General features: G+C 43.1%; 1 protein-coding gene across 8 annotated transcripts in view; it reads left to right on the top strand.

Moving 5' to 3' along the window:
* The window catches only part of RASAL2 (RAS protein activator like 2), a 189,562-nt gene that overhangs the window by 67,173 nt on the left and 103,592 nt on the right, over positions 1–18,797 (top strand). For all 8 annotated transcript variants that reach the window (XM_054210813.1, XM_054210814.1, XM_054210815.1 and 5 more), the window contains exon 2: positions 15,875–16,002. In XM_054210813.1, coding sequence (XP_054066788.1) covers positions 15,875–16,002 — 128 coding nt within the window. The remainder of the gene's footprint in view (positions 1–15,874; positions 16,003–18,797) is intronic.

The following is an 18,797-nucleotide window of genomic DNA, read 5'->3' on the forward strand; positions in this document are numbered from 1 at the left end:
GATAAATTACTAGAGTAAAGTCTGCCAAACTTTAAATTCCTGTGATGCGTCTCCATCTACCTTATAATTCTTATTAGCTCTGTCTGCACTTCTTCGTGAGAAGAGGCTTTGTCAGTGACACGTCTCCAGGTAGTGCCACTGAATGCACTGCATGTGAGGGGGGAAAAAGGTAAATACACAGATCTGAATGGCTCCGAGTTGCCTACAGTCATCTCCTCTTGAAGCAATGCTTTTTTACATTACTGATCAAGTATATTGGCTGTGACCTGTATAAATAGCCTGTCTTAGTAACCGGTTCCTCTGCGCGCTTTATTAAGCAATGAAGACTTGCGTGCTTACTATACTAAGGTGCTACTGTTTTCCGGCTGGGGTTGCTGAGTGCGTGGTGCTTAGCAAGGACAGGCTTCTGGCTGCAGTGTCATTGGCGGTAGGTTTCCTGTCAGCCCTCCTGAAGCTTGGTAAAATGAGGAGGGTTCAGGCCACTGATGTCTTGAAATAACAGTCTTTTCTTTTATTGAGGTAGTACTAAATGATACTGAGATTTATTCTTAAGGGAAAATGGGATGAAGTTTTGAAAAGGAATGAGAGAGGAAGGGATAATATTCAGAGTCTGCTGTGACAGAGCCAAGTCATGTGTCTTAAGGTTGGTTTTCACGATTTATGACCGTGACCGTGACTTCCACCCCGACTTGCGTGTGTCACTGTCACATGAAGATTTGACTCTTATTTACCGTATCTCAATGTTACAGAAGAACTGTGTCGGTAAAAGCCTTTTAATCCAGAAGACTTCCAGAAAGCATGGGGTACCTAGGAAAGTGTTGAATACTCTAGCGGGGTGGGAGGTGAGGAGGCCCTTGTGACTTTGTGGGGTTGGGCTTTAGGAGGTTTATATACGTTTTACTGTTAAAACATAATCTAATGGAAATTGCTGAGCTAGTTGCGGTGGTATTTCAGAAAAGTCAGTGGGAAAGCAGTGTACATAATTAATAATACGGAAAGAGCAAAGCAATGTATGTCAGTAAAAGATGGTGCAAGATTGTCTTTATCTTGGTACTGCAGAGGCAAATTCTGTGCGTATCCAAAATCAGGCTGATGCCCTCCTACATGCTTGTGGGATACCGGTGAGCACAAGTCGGGGTTGGGGAGCTGCGGGGGGAGCTGAGATGGGCAGCCGTGCACTGCCGACAAACAGGCATCTCCGCTCGGGCACTGCCCTGTGCTGCTTCCAGGCTGGGCTAGCTCCTGGGTCTACACGTATGCGATACAGCACCGCTTATGACTTTGTTGTTTCCCTCCCAGTACAGACACCTGATGGCTGCAGCCGCTATTTCAGCTGCGCTAACAAGGTAGTTTTTAGCTGGCTTATCCGCAGCAGCAGGCAGCTCAAGGCAGGTTGCCACAAAACCTGCCTGAGGAGCTCGTTATACTGACAGCTCGTTAGCTCCTGCTTAGATATACTCTAATAGGTGCAGAAGGGGAAAACTTCTTTACAGAAAATACATTTTTCCTTCGTTGTGCAGTTTTTTTCTGAGCTTTCTGTGAATGGCCACATTTCTATGAGGAGAAGTGAAGGCCCTTGAATAGAATTGTAAGTTGCCATTGGGTTTGTCTGGGGGGAGTTATATGTGTAGAGCAGGAGTTTTGAGTTACTTTAACAACAGACACGAATGGCTAAAATGTACTAATTGAGAAATTTGTGTTTGCGCAGCAACCAAACCAATTTATTGCGTGCATATGTAACATCTTGAATTTGGTGGATGCTAGCTCTACAGCAGCCTAGCTGCGCTGTGTGGCATATGTGCCCAGACATCTGACATCTTCCTACTGTTACTGTGGGAACTATAATTTCTAACTCCAGACTTGTAAGTCCCTGAAACGGGTCGTGGTTTTGTTTTTTGTTTTGTTTTTTTTTTTTTTTTTTTTTTTTTTTTTATTAATGCTGAGGCAAAAGAGGACAAAGTCTGCAGATGAGAAAGAAATACTCCTGTGCAGTAGAAACCCAGCTGGTGCACTGACTGTATTTGATTTACATGATTGTGCTTGATGGGGAATCACATGCTCAAATGGATGTAGATGCATTTATTTTAATGGTGAAACTCAAGGTAGGCATGCTAGATATAAACTTAGACATATGAACCTAATGGAGACCTATCCTGAGAAACTGAAGCTATAGAATACAAGGGAAAGAAAAACATCCTTACTGAGTCATATGTTTCTGAATCGTCAAGTATGTGGAGGGGAAGAAAGCCTCATCAGACTCCCTCCCTGCCCCCAAAAGGCCCAGGCTGAATTGAAAACACATATAGCAATCTCCACTCTGAATAACTTCTGCATGGCTATATAATTTCAAAGAGAAATGCTTTCAGGGTGATGATAGGTTTTGTCTACATCTGTAATGTCTCATTTGTCTGTGGATACCCAACAGCCTTTGCTTTGTTTGTTCAGAGATGAGCAAACATGAAACTGAATGTATTTTTCAATGATCAATGTAAATCAGTGCGAAAAATGGAGATCATTATAAAATGTATACACACATATATATTTAGCAAGGTTTACTAGATTGATTGCTCCTAAACCTAGAGCTTGACTCTTCTTATGTGCAGGGAATTCACAAAAAGACAGTCATAGCCCAGGGCCAGTGAAGTGTGGTCACTGATGGATAAAATAAAATTCAAGCCTGTTTGCATTTTAATGGATTTTAGTCGCAGGAGAGTTTGGGAGAAAAAAAAAAACAGATTTTTTTTTTTCTTTTTTTTTTTTTTTTCTTTTCATCATCATGTCTGATTGCTTCAGGGCTAGCAAAACTCGTCCCAGGTACCAAGATATCATTGTCAGTTCTCATCCTGTTGTTAAGAGTCTTGTACAAAGACAAGGGATGTGCAGGATCATCATTAGTCACTGAGAGCAAAAGAAATAGTACTGGTCTGTAGATATGGCGAGGAAAGCGGAGCCTAAAGTTTTTGGCAAACTAAGCAGTAAGGAGGAAATGAACAAGATGCCATGCATGGTTTTTATCGCCAGAGATTTACTAAAATAAGTTTGACATCCATCAGGGATTGGGGGGTAGGGTACCATCCTGCTCTAATGATGTGGAAGCGGCACCGTCTGTCTTTAAGAAACTAAAACTCTTGCAGAAAGGGAGTGGTCCCTTAATCTTTCACTTTTTGGTGCTGCCTCTCATCTGTTTGTCATTTCTGCTGCCTGTGACAAGATCTTCATATGTATTTTAAATGTTCTTGCTTTGTACTGCTGGCGTGGACTAGCTCTGCCTGATGCACCACTCCCTCCTGCTGTCTGTGCTGCTGCAGCCTCATTCATGCTATGTTGGCTGCTGCTTGTTTCATCTGAAACTCCATTCCCTCTGCGATAATATTGGGTGGAATTTATCCCTCAACCCCCAGAAATAATTTTTGTTCAAGAACTCCATTGCAGAAAGCTAAGCAGGATATTTTGTGATGATACTGTCACTTAGAAAAAAGAAATGGGGGAGTGTGTGTGTGAAGCAGAGGATGCTTAAAATGCCAAGATATTTTATAATGGGCAGAAAATAGAGAACCTCAAGTTTTTTCTCCTGTATTTTCTTTTGTTATATCACTAAGTGGATGTTTGTGTCTGTTTATACTCTGGTTTCGTGTGTGTTTTGAAATCTCATTGTACTCAGTGGTGGAAAATTGGCTGCTTAAGTAAAGGCATGTTAAGGACAGCTATCTACAGTAGCTGGAAGGAAATGCTTCTCAAATGTATTGTCCAAGTTGGTTCTAGTTAATAGTCTCTTGGGTACGTGAACTTTCCTTGCCTTCTCCACCCATCTTCTGGCAGCAAACAGAATTCTTAACATTTCAATTTAAAAATAAATAAATAATTAAAAATCTGCCACCCCTGTGAATTGTTTCACAATAGGAGTGAAATGAATTTAAGTAATAACTCATAAAATCACTTGTGTGGGTTTATTCCTACTGGGGGAGACCCCCACAAAACAGTAACGCAAATCTCTTCAAACTGGATGAAAATTATTACATTTATGTAAAGATTCCCCACTCCCTTTCCTCCTGGTCTGGTTGGATTTACTGTTACAAAATGCAGTTGCCCAGCAGGACTGCTAATTAGATGTTATCGGGCCTGTTTCTGCAAGGTTGTGACCTATAAATTTCTGTTTAGCATTGCTGTAGGAAAGACATTTTCTCTCCACTGGTTATTTATCCATATTAGGTTCGTTTGTTCTCCTTCTAGGATTTTGGAGATGAGCACCTGTGGCTCTATCCTTCTGATAGACGGGGATTTGGAGGCTGCGGGGGCTTCATGATGTCAGTTTGCAAAACATACAGCAGGCAAAACATTTGGGAACAAGTGCATGTTTGCGTGTAGGGGATTTGCAGCGTTACCACTAAGCATCAAAGAAATCACATTAAAAAAAAACAGCGTAGTGAATAGCGATAGGTTTTGACCTCACAAACTTCATATTTCGCAGGTTTGGGGAAATGTAGCAGGAGTAAGGAGGAAGAATTAAGCAGGTGCGGGCTCTTGGGTGGAGGGTGTTTGGGGTGAGGATGCGGGCTTGCCTTTATTCTTCATGGCCTCGCTTACTGGAGAGAGAAGGAAATGTATTAAGTAGATGGAAAACCCAGTTGAAGAATACCTGAAATACTGCACCCTAGCTACAGATCCTTTTAATTAGCTAGCCCATCATCAAAGGATACGCTAATCATGCTTGTTTAGGTTTGCCAAAAGCATATTAAACCTGCTCCACCTGTTTTGGCCGTATCTCGGGAGCCTTGATGTCAGCGTGGCTAAGGTGTCCACGCCAAGCTGGCCTACAAGAATGAATTTCCCCTGGCACAGTGTTAGCTCAGCACTTGCAGATTCTCTGCCCTGGCACTGTTATTTCTTCCCATGCTGCCGCTTTGTTTCACAGTTATTTTCCTTCAACATCATGTAGAGTAGGCAAGAAGAAAGAAATCACCTGCTTATATTCTGAAATTTCAGAACAAAATTGAGCATTGATTTGCAAATATTTAGATCGTGTGGCAATAAGGAGAGCAAAGCGCTCTGAGCCAGAAGGTTCCGGAGCCTTGATCTGAGCCAACAACTCAGTGTCCTGCCTTGATCAAATTGGTGACAACCTCCTTACGCTTAACCAAAGTGGATTCTTCTCCCCAAGCCAGCTTTCCCTCCCTAAAAACAAATGCACTATCTAGGTTAAATTACAAAGGGAAGCTAACCTCATATAACCTTTAACTAAAGGTTAAAGAGTAGAGCTGTTAAAAGAGGTATTACAGGTCGTTACCTTGTTGTACTGGATTAAATGTGGGATTCAGATTATTTGCAATAAAACATCTCTTTGCATAAATCTAAATATGGCTCAGAATCCCCATTGCATTTATGTAAGATCCAGTCTCCTTCCTCTAAAGTTTTGTGTCTGGACCATCTCTAAAGGATGGAAAAAAGTCCAGTCCTTTGTATATTAGCATTGCATTACTGCAATGCATGAAGACTTTTCAGACGTTAGGGAGAAAAATGGAATGAGGAGAGCATTCTGGTGCTTTTGTATGGGGCTTTGTTTTTAAGTAGGTCAAATCAACGAATCGGTGTGTAATAGCTGGTTCCAGGTTCTTCGGAAAACATTTTGAAGATGCCAGAAGGCAGAGAGTGGGTCTTTTTAAATAGCATGGGGAGTACTGGAGGGCTTCTTTTACATTATATTTGAATCCCTTGAGGTGGTCCCTTACTAAGTCATTTGTTTTAAGTGGTTAAAATAAGAAAGCTAAGTTTAGCCTGTATGCCTGAATGGCCTGGTTAATATGGAAAAAAAATTCATGTCGTTGTAGTAGATTTTAGTGTCCTGTGAACTCTTCCTTCGACAAGGGAAACAGGCTCATCTGTTTTGAGACATCGGCAGTGGTCCCAACTCCTATATTCTCTTTTCCCAAAAGTCTGTTGAGGCAAAAAAAAAAACCAAACTCCAAAAAAGCACCTAATTGCTTGGGTGTATACTTGGGCTTCAAGAAACGTTCAGGTTGAAAATAGCTAACAGAGTACAGCAGCAACAGGCTGTGCAGTGACGACAGGGTGACCAAGCATTTAAAACTCCTAGGTGTGGGAGAGCATCGCATGAGAGCTTTGTGATTTATTTATCTATTTATTCATTTATTTTTCCTTTATTCTTCTCTCTCATCATGAACACCACCACACACAGGGAGGGTTGTTTCTGGAGAGCACGGAGGCTGTGTAGAAGTAGGGTTAAGGGAAGGGGAATTCAGCAATCCTGCCGTTGCTCTGAGACATGGAGTTTATGGGCTGAGGTTGTTCAGATCAGTGACAATGAATCTATCGGTTTTCTTGAAGGAAAGGCAAAGATGGAAAGCATCTAAAAGAAACAGCCTGCATGGTGTAATTCAAACTGCATGCGAAAGCCTGAAAGATGGTGTGTTTGCTTTTCAGTTGTTCATCTTGAGCTTGTTGTGGTCACTATCTCATCACCAGGTCTGTTCCTGTGGCTTGTTCTTGTCTCCACAGAAATGCTTCTCTACCTTTGCTCTTCCCATACCTCCCTCCTTGGCAGGAGGCGGCAAAAGGGCCTTTCTCTCTTGAAACCAGTCTGTGGTGGATTAATATCATCTGGTTGATGCTTCGTTGGCAAGGGTAGGGGATAAAGCTGTCTGTAGGGGCAGAACCTTTGGTAGTGGTTCTTTTGCCAAGATCTGTGCACTGCTTGTGGTACACGTATGTTTAGCTTTGACCACAAGTACACCAGTACGTTTTTGTGCACCCAAAACATGTGCAGGAACTGAGCAGAGTTTGCTTTTAAACTGTTGGTTGTTTTGGTTGGTTTATTTACAGCTGCCTGGGCCAAGGTCCTCGTTAAGTTCAGGATGCTTTTCCTCTTGTCTTCTTCCTGCAGTGCTGCAAAGAATAAAGAATTAAGAGGGAAGAGCCCGGTCTGGATGCTCGGTGCTGAAGAGGCTGTAAGATGGAGAGTAGGGGTTGGTAAGAGTAAGCATTACAGAGAAAAGAAGAGGGCGTAGGGTATAGAGCTGGGTAAGAAAAGGTCTGTGCATGAATTAAGGGGAGAAACTGCAGATTTTTTTTTTTCTCCCACAAATAATTAAGTTCTCTGCTGTTCTTCATTTTCCTTTTCCTAAACCTCTCACGAAAGCCTCTCCTTGCTTTGGGGAGAAGTGTCACTTGAGAATCTTCTCCAAACTTGGCAGCTATGTAATAGGGGCGTGTAATCTCTTATAATCCTCTCTCCAGGTTTGTAATAACCATTTCTGTTTTGAGATTCCAAAGCGTTTTGTAGGCCAAGTGGGAATTTAACTGTGAGAGAAAAATGTACTTAATGTTCAGGAGCAAAGATGAGTGGTCCTGGGCAGGGGACGAGACTTGAATAAGAAGGAAGGAAAACCTGCTGAGTATTGTAGGAAGGGTCACAGTTGATGGCTTTGAGCAACTGTGGGTTATTTGAAATCCCTAGGTATCCTGGGAACCAAATTGGTTTTTACACAGATAGCAGCTTCTGTTGCGGTGATGTCATGAGATTTACAAGGCTGCACAATGAGCTGCTTGTTTGCAGGCGCGCGCGGGAAGCGGGGCTGAGTGTGAAGCACACCTGCGTGTTTTGTAAGGTTCCCCACCTTGACTGGGTTGTGTTTTCTGGTTCCACTTGTCGAGCTACGAAGCGCGCGGATGATTGCGTGATTTGAGGTTGCTGGCACCGATCCATTCAAGGAGGTGCTGATGTCTCCCTGTAGACACATATTTCACGCTGTCTCCCGTGAACCTGGCTGGGTACAGACCATGAGAACAGGGATGGAGAGGGAGGCACAGCCGAGGGAAGCGAGGATCAATTACCCTTTGTAAGTTTAGCAATCGACTATGCAGCACGTAAGAAGCTTAGAGGAGCTCAGCAGTGTTCAAGCTAATTGGCAGCTTTAAACTGCTATTAAGAGCTCCCACACCTTTTGCTCAAAGAAGCTGCGGAGTGACAGCGAGCTGGTGCAACTTTCTGCTTTCTAATCAGAATTACCGTGCCAGGCCAATTTTAGCTTTATGCCTAATTTTTGCTTCTGCTGCTAGCTCCTTAGCTCTTGTTTTTTAGGACTTTGCAAGAAAGCGCGAGATTGTTGGCACACTCAGCATCTGCTCACTGAGCTACTTGTAAGATTATAAGACTCGCGGTTTCTTTTTTGGAACAACTCCATGATTTTCCCTTTTGAAAAGAAAATCTCAGTGAAACTGCTCGGATGGTTGTGGCCTAACTGAATTGGTGCTCTCGAGCTTCCACAGAGCGCTTGGGTACTGGGAAACACTGAGCCCTTTTAGCAAATATTGGGGGCTGAGGGTGGTAAATGTGTTAGCACAGGTCTTGCAGAGGGTTTGGGTTTTGAATTGCGTGTGTTATGGGGAAATGAGAGGGGAGATCTTGGCTGATCTCTACCCAAGTCTCAGCCTTGGTGTGAAAGCTTTTCATAGGCAAAGTGGCGACGTTGCAAGTACAGGGCAGATGTACTGACTCGGGACCGAGTTAAATTGGCAGAGCTGGCTGGGAGCTCAGCTGGGGGAGTGAGCCTGCTGTGCCTTGCTCGCTGCCCGCCGTCTCCTGTACAAACAAGTCAGATCTCTCCTAGGGAAGGAATCTGGGAATGGGGAGGGGTGGGAATGATGTCAGCAACAGAGAGGAGAGGCAGCAAGAGCTCATCCTTCTGGGAGATGCCAGGTTTGTGGAACAGTAGCGTTCTGTATTTTGTCTCCAGCTGGTTGCAAAGGAGACAGCGCTTGGCTGGCTATTAGGTGTTCACCCACCTGAAGGCTTAGCCCTTTCCACATAAAAATTGCTCCTTACATTTTATTTTTTTTTAATGCAGAAAATCTGTAGGAAATTTAAGAATCTGTCCGGTAGCTCTTGTAGTGGACAAAACGTTGATGCAACTTTAAAGGTTAGTCTTGTTTTCTCTGTGTTGAGGTGCGACTACTGCACGTGAGAAATTCACAGCAGAAAGGCAAGCCTTCTCCCACCCCACCACAGATCTCATCAAAGCTTTCTAGCAGCTGATGGGAAAAAAAAGCTGCGCCCTTATCTCTTTGAAGAGATGCACAGCCCTCATTCAGAGAGGGGGGGAAAAACCCTCAAAGCACTGAGCGGCCACAATACCTTCAGACTTCTCTAAATTTTAAGAGATTCCTTCACCCATAGCTGGCATACTGATGGTAGGGAAATGGAAGCACACCCAGTAAGTGTAAAAATTGCCACGATCGTATTTCTGTGAAGGGTACAGGGCATGAAAACTGCACCTGACTGAACGGTTTCTATGTGAATATGTCTGTGGTTGATGAGGTTCTCCACTGGGATAGTGGAAAACCAGTTTTCAGACTGCCTGATCACTGCCACTCAATAAAAGAGTAGTGGAAAATTAATAGGTTAAATTGGCAAGATTGGCCTATGCTAGAGAAATTAAAGATCTTGTGAAGAATTCATGTTACAGTGCCAAATGCATTGGAATCTGCGAAAGTTATGGCACTGGTCATGGCTTCTGCCAGCATCTAAAATACCATTTTCACCTACTTAAACCTTTTATGGCTTTATTCTATGTAGAATGGATTTTCCAGGTAGCATTTTGGCTATAACCAGTCGGGGTGAGAGCTTTTGAGATCACTGAAATCTGATGGTTTGCCTAAGCTTTCTTTACCTCCTACCCGTGGTATTAGGTTTCCATACAAGAACTGGGTTATCATTGCACGCAGCTGCTGGTGGACAGCAACTGGATTCAGCTAAATTGAGGGCTAGTCGTTGCACGTGTGATGAAGTTTGTAGAGTGTGGCTATTAAATATAACAGAAATAATTCACACTAGATACCTCTGTAATAACATCCTACATAAATAGCGTGCCTCTCATCCCAAAGGATCTGCTCGTGCTTTCTACACTTAAAATAACACCTGCTTCACCAGAGAGATCTGCTGCTGACCAAGAAAATGTAGGTAGCTCTTAACTGAAATGGAGCCATGCCACACAGTGATATAGAGAGGCAGGCGAGCAATGCCACATCTCGCAGTAGCTACAAGAAGCTTCCTAGAAAACCTACGGTCATTGCCCATGTCGTGATCTGAAGTAAAATAGCAGGATTAATGGTTTTATTTCTATAACGTGTACTGGTCATATCCCTAAGTGTGGTGTGATTCAGGGAAGAATTAATCAACCCTAAAAGTGTCATGTTTTCTCCGTAGCATGTGAGTCTCTGCGTTACTACACGCAGGATGTGCTGAATTTTCCTGATCGTATTACACAATTAGTCATGCGCACTGTATGTTCTGTGTTGGGACATTGTGGTGATTGTGCCCACAAACTTGGAGGGTGAGTGTCCCCTCATTCTCCCAAGTGAATTTGTGCATCATGATAGGTTTTTCTTTGAACAGTTGTTTCTGATAGTGCCTGTCTGCAGTCCTGCCTGGAGCAGAACCTGTTGCGTGTGGCTGGGAGTTGGTTTGAGAAATAAGAAATGTAAACAAAAGCTATATATATCAGCATGAGAGAAAGTGGAAGTTGTCTTGATTGTGCTTTTCCTAGCAGACCCTCAGTAACTGACCTCTGCCGGCATCTGCTGTGTGTAAACGTTGAGAGATTGTCCCTCTCTTAGCTGAGCCAGGGTTGCTCCGACGCCTGTACCAGCTCTCAGGGCAGCGGTGCTTGAATTCTCTGTTTTAAATGCAGACCCTGCAGATCTTCATCTGAATGTCACACAGCTCTCTGAAATAGTTGAAAGTATACACAGCTGTATGTCACGTAACAGTGCTGTTGCTGTTTATTTTCACTCGCATTAGTGACTACTTTTGCAGAAATCCTGCCTTATTACGAGATGCAGGTTTAAGGGAACGAAACGTGTTGAGACGTGGTGTGTTTCCCTCTCTGCCATATCTTTCCCTTGAATCATGATCTTCATCGCCTTTCAGAGACAGTTTAAGTTTAGTGAAGGACTTTTAATTGCCATTTGTCTTTGAAGCTTCGTGTCGATAGTAAGGTTTGAAGTTTCAGCTTCTGTTCAATGGCTTGATAAAGATTCAAACCGATGGTTAATGTAACTGGGCTGCCTACTCACGCACAGCTGGGTAGCTTGGGGTAGTGACAAGCTCTCAGACAACCGCGCTTACCTCTGAGTCCCGTTTCTATGGTAAGTACATAAAACACCATGGAAACATTGGGCAAGTAGACCTGTTGTCAAAAGGTGTTAGGGCTCCTACTAATCTCTCTTCGGGAGGGGGGAAAAAAAATCCTCCCTGCGTACGAACTTGGCCACTACATTAGTTACTCAGCTGCTTGGCAGCTCCTTGTTGGAAATACTAGGAACAGAATACGACCCTAATAAAGTTGATGAAAATTTGGCAAGTACTTCAGTAAGCCCTTGATTTCACCATAGGAAGAGTGTGGTTCAGAAAGGGAGCTTTGACACATGCCAGGAGTGCTCTTGTCATCACTGGGATGGAGGTTTATTTTTGTGTTTTTATTGATGGTAGGTAGAGAATGCTTTTTGGCGGAGACTGAAGACATGAATTTACCTTTAATGTAGTTTTGTTGGCATCATTTCTGCTATTGCTTTCCTTTTCACTAGCTCTGAAGAGGAGAAAAGATGCCGCTCTTCTGGTTGTAGAAAAGTTGTTGTGGGACTAAATGACACTGTAACGCCAGTCGTCTCTTGGAAATAATTTTCTGATTCTGCCCATTGCTTGATTTTTGGAAAGTACTCTCCACTTGCAAATGCATTTGGAATTTAAAAAAAAAAAAAAAAAGAATTGTGGCATACTTGCAATGGAAGATTCAGAAACGTTCCCATCTGATAGCACTAGCGCTACTCCCTAAATACTCCTAAACTGCCGTCAGTTTTCATAAAATGTCTTGCCCTTTCTGTGGGGATCGACTTGGCACTGGCTGCTTCTTTCCTTGTTCCCTCACCCTCCACCAGTCAACACTTGTTGTTATGTGGTTATGGCATAACTGTTCCTTCCCCTCCCCCCCCCCCCTTTTTTTTTTTAAATAAGCGCTGTAGTTAAAGAATAATAAGGTACAAGTTGTCATTTGGCTGAGAGAAAGGGAGCTTTGTGGATATTTATAACATGCCTAATGGCATTTCAGAGCCCCGAGGAAAAACAAGGCAGCTTCAAATCTTCAGCTATGTCGAATGTGGCAGGCGGGCAGCGATGCTCTTCTCAGTTCAGCAGGGGAGGATGTACCGAGAAGGGGATTTCTTCCAAGCTGTTACTTAACTGATATTAGCATTTGAAGGCACATAAGGCATGACCTTTAATCCTGTGTGTAGACTAACTGATCTCCTTGCTTGAATGCTTCATTGTAACGATGCAGAATGGAAAGGATTGCATCAGAGCAGAGAAAGAAATCCTCTGCCACCAGAACTCACATATTTAGGTGTGTGGCTGCACGAGCCCGTCCCATACGTAACATCTGCAAACTCAGAGGGTTCAGGTGCACCTCCCTGATCCTCTCCTCCAACTCCTGTCCAAAATGACATGCATTGATGAGTTACCCTCCAAAGCACAAGCCTTCCTTGTATGAGCTGATAGATAGTAGCCCCAAAGCAAGAAAGGGTAGCCCTGATTTTCAGTCCTTCCCAAAAGTGTAAATGGTCCTGGTTACCCTTGGACTTTCTGCCATTCACTTCCATAGCAATTCAAACAGTGGTGGTAAATTAGTTTTATAGGGCATTAGTGGAAGAGGTTGGTGGGTTTTATTACATTCACGTGAAAAGTTGGAACCAAGAATGTAAAATGAAAACTGAAGATGAAGAGTACCGGAAAGCCGAACAGGGTTTGTGAAGCGACCGTGTGTATATGTGATACTGTGTAAAGTCCCAAAGAGTCTTTAGTCTAAACTGGTAACATACTTCAGAATAAATTTTGAAGTTACAGCTGTCGCAAGAGGCTCCGGAGAGGTCAACCACGCAGGAAGGCTAGCTGAGAAATAATTAAATAAGTGGTACAAATTCACCAAAGCTACACTGTGTTTTTTGTTGCAGCGAGTTTTCTTGCACCGTGTATTCAGCTTCCATCTGCTTCATGAGATGGGCTTGCAGCATCAGCCTCGGGGAGAGGACTGAAGTTATGGGATCTGATACATTGGAAAACCAGCTTGCAACTGCTCCTCTTTGTTGAAGAGAGCGCTTGGTCAGCCTGCCTGGGTGGTGGGGCTGTGTCCCGACGTGTTCAAAAGGATACCAACGCAAACACGACATATTAATGCCGTGATGTTCTCTAGTGGTGATTGACAGCTCCAGACAACGAGATGGCATGTTACTCTGCCAGCAGCCTGTGGAAAGCTGTTCTGACGTAGCCAACCCACTTGGCAGCAGAGTCGTGGCTGGCCCGCAGAGCCTGATGACTTAGTTAAATCCTGGAGTTGTTATTGCAGTGGAAGAAGTCATTCTGTTCTTTAATTCCTTTGTGCAGCCCATAGATCAGTTGGATGGTATCCTGCCGAGGCCTGTAGTTAGTAGAAATTATAATGCGAAAGTCTTTTGGGGCTGGGTGAGTCGTGACTATAGATTCTGCATTGGAGCTAATAGTCCAGAACAGTTTTCTTTTGCCATGAGAAAGTCTACTGGCACTTCAAAACAGAGTTTACCTGGTTATCACTCAGCGTAGCAGCTGGAGGCACTCTATTGCTGCTAGCCCACCCATGTGAGCAGGACAGGGCGCGTCTTCATCCTTTTTTCCCCTGAGTGATGTATCATGTGCTTTCATCACCCAAGAGAGGAGATTCCCAGAGCTCTGGTCTTCTTGTTTGTGTTGCATACACGTGCAAGGGGCCCGTGGCTTCATCTTCCTCGCCCGTCTTCCCACTGTCAGCCCGTTGCTCCTGCCTTTGTCTTGCCTAGGTGCGGGTAGGGTTCATGTGCTGTCGTTTGGGAAACCAAGGTCTAAGCAGGAGCAACGGTGGTTTAATTTGCATCTGGTTAGCATTTTGGTGGTACACCATGATAAATGTGAGTTGATGTTGTGCCAAAAATCTACGTGGAGGGTTAATGTCTACAAGATGGACAAATACATAACTTGTTAGAGTCTGTTTTGCTCCAGGAATTTGCACAAATGCACTTTTACTTCACAGAGATTGTGGGGGTTTCCCTTAATTACGCGTATGCCTAAGTGGAGTTTTGGGCAATTTCGAGGTACACAGTTGCTTGTCACTGTTGGAAACCAGGCTTTGTTAGGAGAGGTAAGAGTGTGGAGCCTGATTCTGATTCTTAGCTTCTTTCCTGAATTATCTCATCTGAAATTAAGAGAGCAAAGGTGCATTTCATTATTATTCAGAGCAGTAGGAGCCATGCAGTCCTCTTCTTTTTCAGTTTTTGTGTTTCAAGCGTTCTTCTAAATGATCACAAAAATCCTACTGCAATACGAGGTCGAACTAGGTACTGAAAGCTGGTTTCCCAGTTAATTCTCTGTCTTTAGAAGGTGACATGTTCCTTTCAATGCAGAGACAAAGTTGTTATGTGCAGGAAAAGAGCGTGAAGGTGTTGCAGCTCTTTTAATAATTACGTGGGATTTGGCATACGCAGGGTCTGCCAGGAGGGAAGTCAGTTGGAAGGGTTCATTACTCCACTTCTAATGCTCGCGTTTGGACTCGCACTCTCCCTTGCAGCTCGGGAGGTGCTGGGTGCTTGAGGAGTCACTGGCCTCTAGTGGTGAAGCTGGGCAGTAGCTACAAGAAGCATCTGTATTTAGCTCTGTGCAGGCGCTGGGTGGGGGTATATGTACTAAAAGGAAGGTAACTTTACAAAACACTTTGGATTTGAACACTCGTTTTGCCTAATGGGCTCCTAAAATAGTTGAAGGAGATCCTGGACCGCTATGCAGGAAGCCCTTGCCAATGTGGTGATTTTTGCAGTCTGTTTTAAACCACTTAGAGGTAGTTCAGGGGTTTCAGGAATCTAGAGGGTACACTTTGACTGATTTTTAGATCAGTGCAAGTAAAGTTGTACAAAATTAGAGCGCAAGATAAACCCAAAACTTAATGTTACAAAGCAACCAGAACTTAATCTCAAAACTTTAGAAAGAGACGACTTGAAACTGTTTTCTGTGTTTGTGTAAATAGTGCTACCTGTGGCTCTGTTGCGTACATCCCTTCTGGGGATGCATATAGCATTTCTGTCTCCTGTAAAGATATTTTTTTAAGTTGGCTGCACAGTTGAATTCCTAGGGAGCCAAACAACGTAGATGTTGTTTTGTTTTGGGATTTTTTGTTGGGTTTTTTTTGCCTTTTTGTTTGAGTTTTTGTCGCTACAGTGGCTGTGGCTCAATGGAGATGCTCGGAGACTCCTATTTGTCACAATTTAATCAAATAGCTTCCCTACCAAAAGATGCTTAAAGTCCTTCTCAATTAAATGCCCATTCCTTTGAATTTTTCCCTCCCTTTTTGAAGCCTCCCTTTCTTGATCCCCCTTTTCATTCCTATGTCTCTCTATCCTTAGTCTCAAATAGTCCAGTTTATTAAGATTTAGGGTACATTCGGGGCCCTACCACTTTATTTAATCACATTATTGAGAAAGGAGTGGAGGGTAGATGAAGTTTGCGTGAGAGCTCTTGGTCTTTTCTTTTGATTATATTTTGGTCTTTGACAAAGAGATTTATATTCGTCTCAGTATTGTCATTTTTGTAAATCATGCTATAGATAAATAAGTATTCATGGTGTACCTTATGTAGCGTTCCACATGGGTGCTGCCCAGGATTAGCATTTTGTCTTTTAATATGCTGAAACAGGCACTGCTAAGTACAGATTGCAGTTTTGGTTTGCATCGAGCTGCAGAACTGCAAAAGCAAAGAAGGTGGTTAATGACACATGCTAACGATTCTGGCGTCGCTGTTTTCTGTTCGCAGATGTGAAAGGACCACCTACACACAGACTGTCCTGTGGCCAGTCCCCCTACACTGAAACGACAACATGGGAGAGGAAGTACTGCATCCTGACGGACAGTCAGCTGGTGCTGCTCAACAGGGAGAAAGAGGTGAGAGAAACTCACGTTGGCCACTCGGGATTTACCTTTTGGCCTTTAGTGCTAAAACGAGAAGGCGGCTTTTTTCATCTCCCCTTTATTTTGTCTACATGCTTAGTGAAAGGGGGGAAAAGAGGAGCTAACCTATGCTGCGTATGGATGGTGTGGCACGCACAGTTATAATCCAGCTGGCCCAGATGCCGGTTGCATGGAAGAAGTGACAGCAAACTGTGCGCATCCAAAACTCCCTCCTGGAGTTTTACAGCCTGCATTTAAGTCTGCCACTACATCTTCCTATGTTGTTGCTGCTTTTAATGTCAGTTAAAGCAACCACAGCTACGTAAACCTACCTCCTTGTGTCAGGGCAGACATAAAGGTAGGGAAAAAGGGGGTTGTTTGTGCTTGCATTGGAGTGCTGGGCAGAGAAGGTGTGTGCAACCTTCGCACTATACGGTCATCCTTGCTGTAGTCACCAGGTAAATTGATTGAGGCAAAGGCTTGCCCTCCCTTTTGCTAAATGCAGCAAGGAAGACTGGGCGCCCCATGGCATGGATACTCTAAACTATGGTAACCATCTTGGCTTTAATCATAAAAATTACTGTGTTTGCAGGGGCTGTGTGTGTATATAGCATGTAGTACTTGGCATTGTGCCTTGCCGTGAAGGTAGTGTCAATATGGCTAAAGAATAGGCGTGTTCTAGTATTAGTGGTATTTAGTATTTAGTGGTAATCGTGCACTTATGGGTTCTTAATTTCTCCTACCACATACAGTTAAAAGCATTTTGCTGGGAGTAAGATGAGTCTTTTGCTTAGATCCTGAGAAGTAAATATGAGAAGTCTTATGTATCACTGGTGTATTAAGTCATTATATGCTATGTTTAAATACATACTGAACAAACAAATGCTGATAAGTCCCTTCTCCTAGACTACGCCATATGTTTTTTCATGTGATATTCGATGTCTAGAGACTGCCATGAAGGCATGAGCTTTAGAAGCATTTGATAACGCTCCTGGGTTTGTTTGTTTAATTATTCTGCTGTAGATTTACCCTGTTTAAAAATAAATATTTCAGGAGGAGCTATAAAATAGGAATGTTTTCAGATTGCTGAAATAGATTTGATTACATATAAATGCCCATGAGTCTAATACCATAGTTTACTACATTTAGAGATGACCTGAATTTTTGTTTCTTCTTTTGAAGATTCTGTGTGGCTGTGTGCAGGCTGAGTATAAGACCTGTTTCTGATGTAGCGCTAAATATTATTCATCTTCAGCTATGATCAAGTTTATTTACAAGGGCTGAAATATTTCCTTGCATAGGGAGAGTAGGAGGAAATGGTCTAAAGAAGGACTTGAGTTATTAGAAGGGAACAAACATCAATGCTAATGCGTAGGAGAGGTGATCAAACGCAGGGAAAATGGAAGGCCCGTATCATGATGTTTGTTTACTATGTAATTCTTTTTCTAGTCTGACAGGACTGTCGCCTAAGGAATTAAAGTATACACTGAAGAAACTTAAAGACGTGTGAGAATTATTCCTAAAACTGTACTGTACCAGCACAGTTGGGCTAAAAGGATGCATCTCATTAAAGAAATGTAATTGAAAACAACACCGCCTCATATCACAAATAATTATCTGAAGGTGGTAATCACGCACTTATGGGTTCTTAATTTCTCCTACCACATACAGTTAAAAACATTTTGCTGGGAGTAAGATGAGTCTTTTGCTTAGATCCTGAGAAGTAAATACGAGCAGTCTTATGTATCACTGGTGTATTAAGTCATTATATGCTCTGTTTAAATACACTCTGGTTTTTGTCAGAAGCTGGAGAAAATTCAGTATCAGGCTATACAGAGCCTGGGTTTTAAGTATAGCAGTTACCCCAGAATATCGAGCAGTAGAGTTAATCTTTGCAGCCTGTTCTCAAAGGAGCCTGCCTGCACGATCACAATGAGAACTAGCTTGTTTGGGGAAATGCTGCATGCAGATGGTGCAGACATGCCTTTGGTGCAGGTGTGACTCCACATGCTGATAACGCGATTTGTTCCAGAAGCTAGTAGCTCGAGTCAGATTTGCCATTCTGATTTTAAAGTAATTTGGGGCTACTTTAAGTGAAAGGAAAAAGGGAACTCCTTGCAGAGTCATGAGCACGCTGTAGGAAAATAAAAGGTTGTTTTAATCTAGCTTCTGAGTCATGTACACATGGCAGCGTACATACGAGCCCTTAGAGAAAGGCAAAACTGTAGTTAAGAGAGATCTGCTAGTTGAGAGAGAGACACAGAGCTGATACTCTGGATTTGCACCTTCTTCTAATTTTTCTGAAATAGAAGTATCCCTCGTAGCCTTCATGAGAAAGGGAAGGGGAGGCGACTCGGTTCTATTTTACTTGGCAAGTCATTCAGAGTTAAAAGAGGCTCTATGAAATGTGATCTGGAAGGAAAAGTGAACAAAGGCCTTAGGCAGCAGTGGGGAGAGATGCTTCGGAAGAGCTTAATGATTGAAAAGTATGTAGGAGGGGAATTGAAAAAAGCCCCTGGGTGGGATCACAGGTACCGGGGAGCATAAGCAAAAGACCAGGTGAACGAGGAAGAGGGAAGTTACTTAAAGAAGAAAATTGAATATTACGTTTAGAGTAAAAATATTGGAAAGGTGATGCTGGAGGGAGGTTTTTTAATAACCTGAAATGAGGTGAGATAGGCAACAGGAAACTGAAGATGGAGACGTTCCTGCTCTGAACATGGAAATCGCTGATAGAGCGGGTAGGTCAGAATTTCTTTGGACTGCTGCAGAGGATCTTAGAAACAATG

The sequence above is a fragment of the Rissa tridactyla genome, chromosome 8, assembly GCF_028500815.1.
Source record: "Rissa tridactyla isolate bRisTri1 chromosome 8, bRisTri1.patW.cur.20221130, whole genome shotgun sequence".
Classification (NCBI taxonomy): Eukaryota; Metazoa; Chordata; class Aves; order Charadriiformes; family Laridae; genus Rissa; species Rissa tridactyla.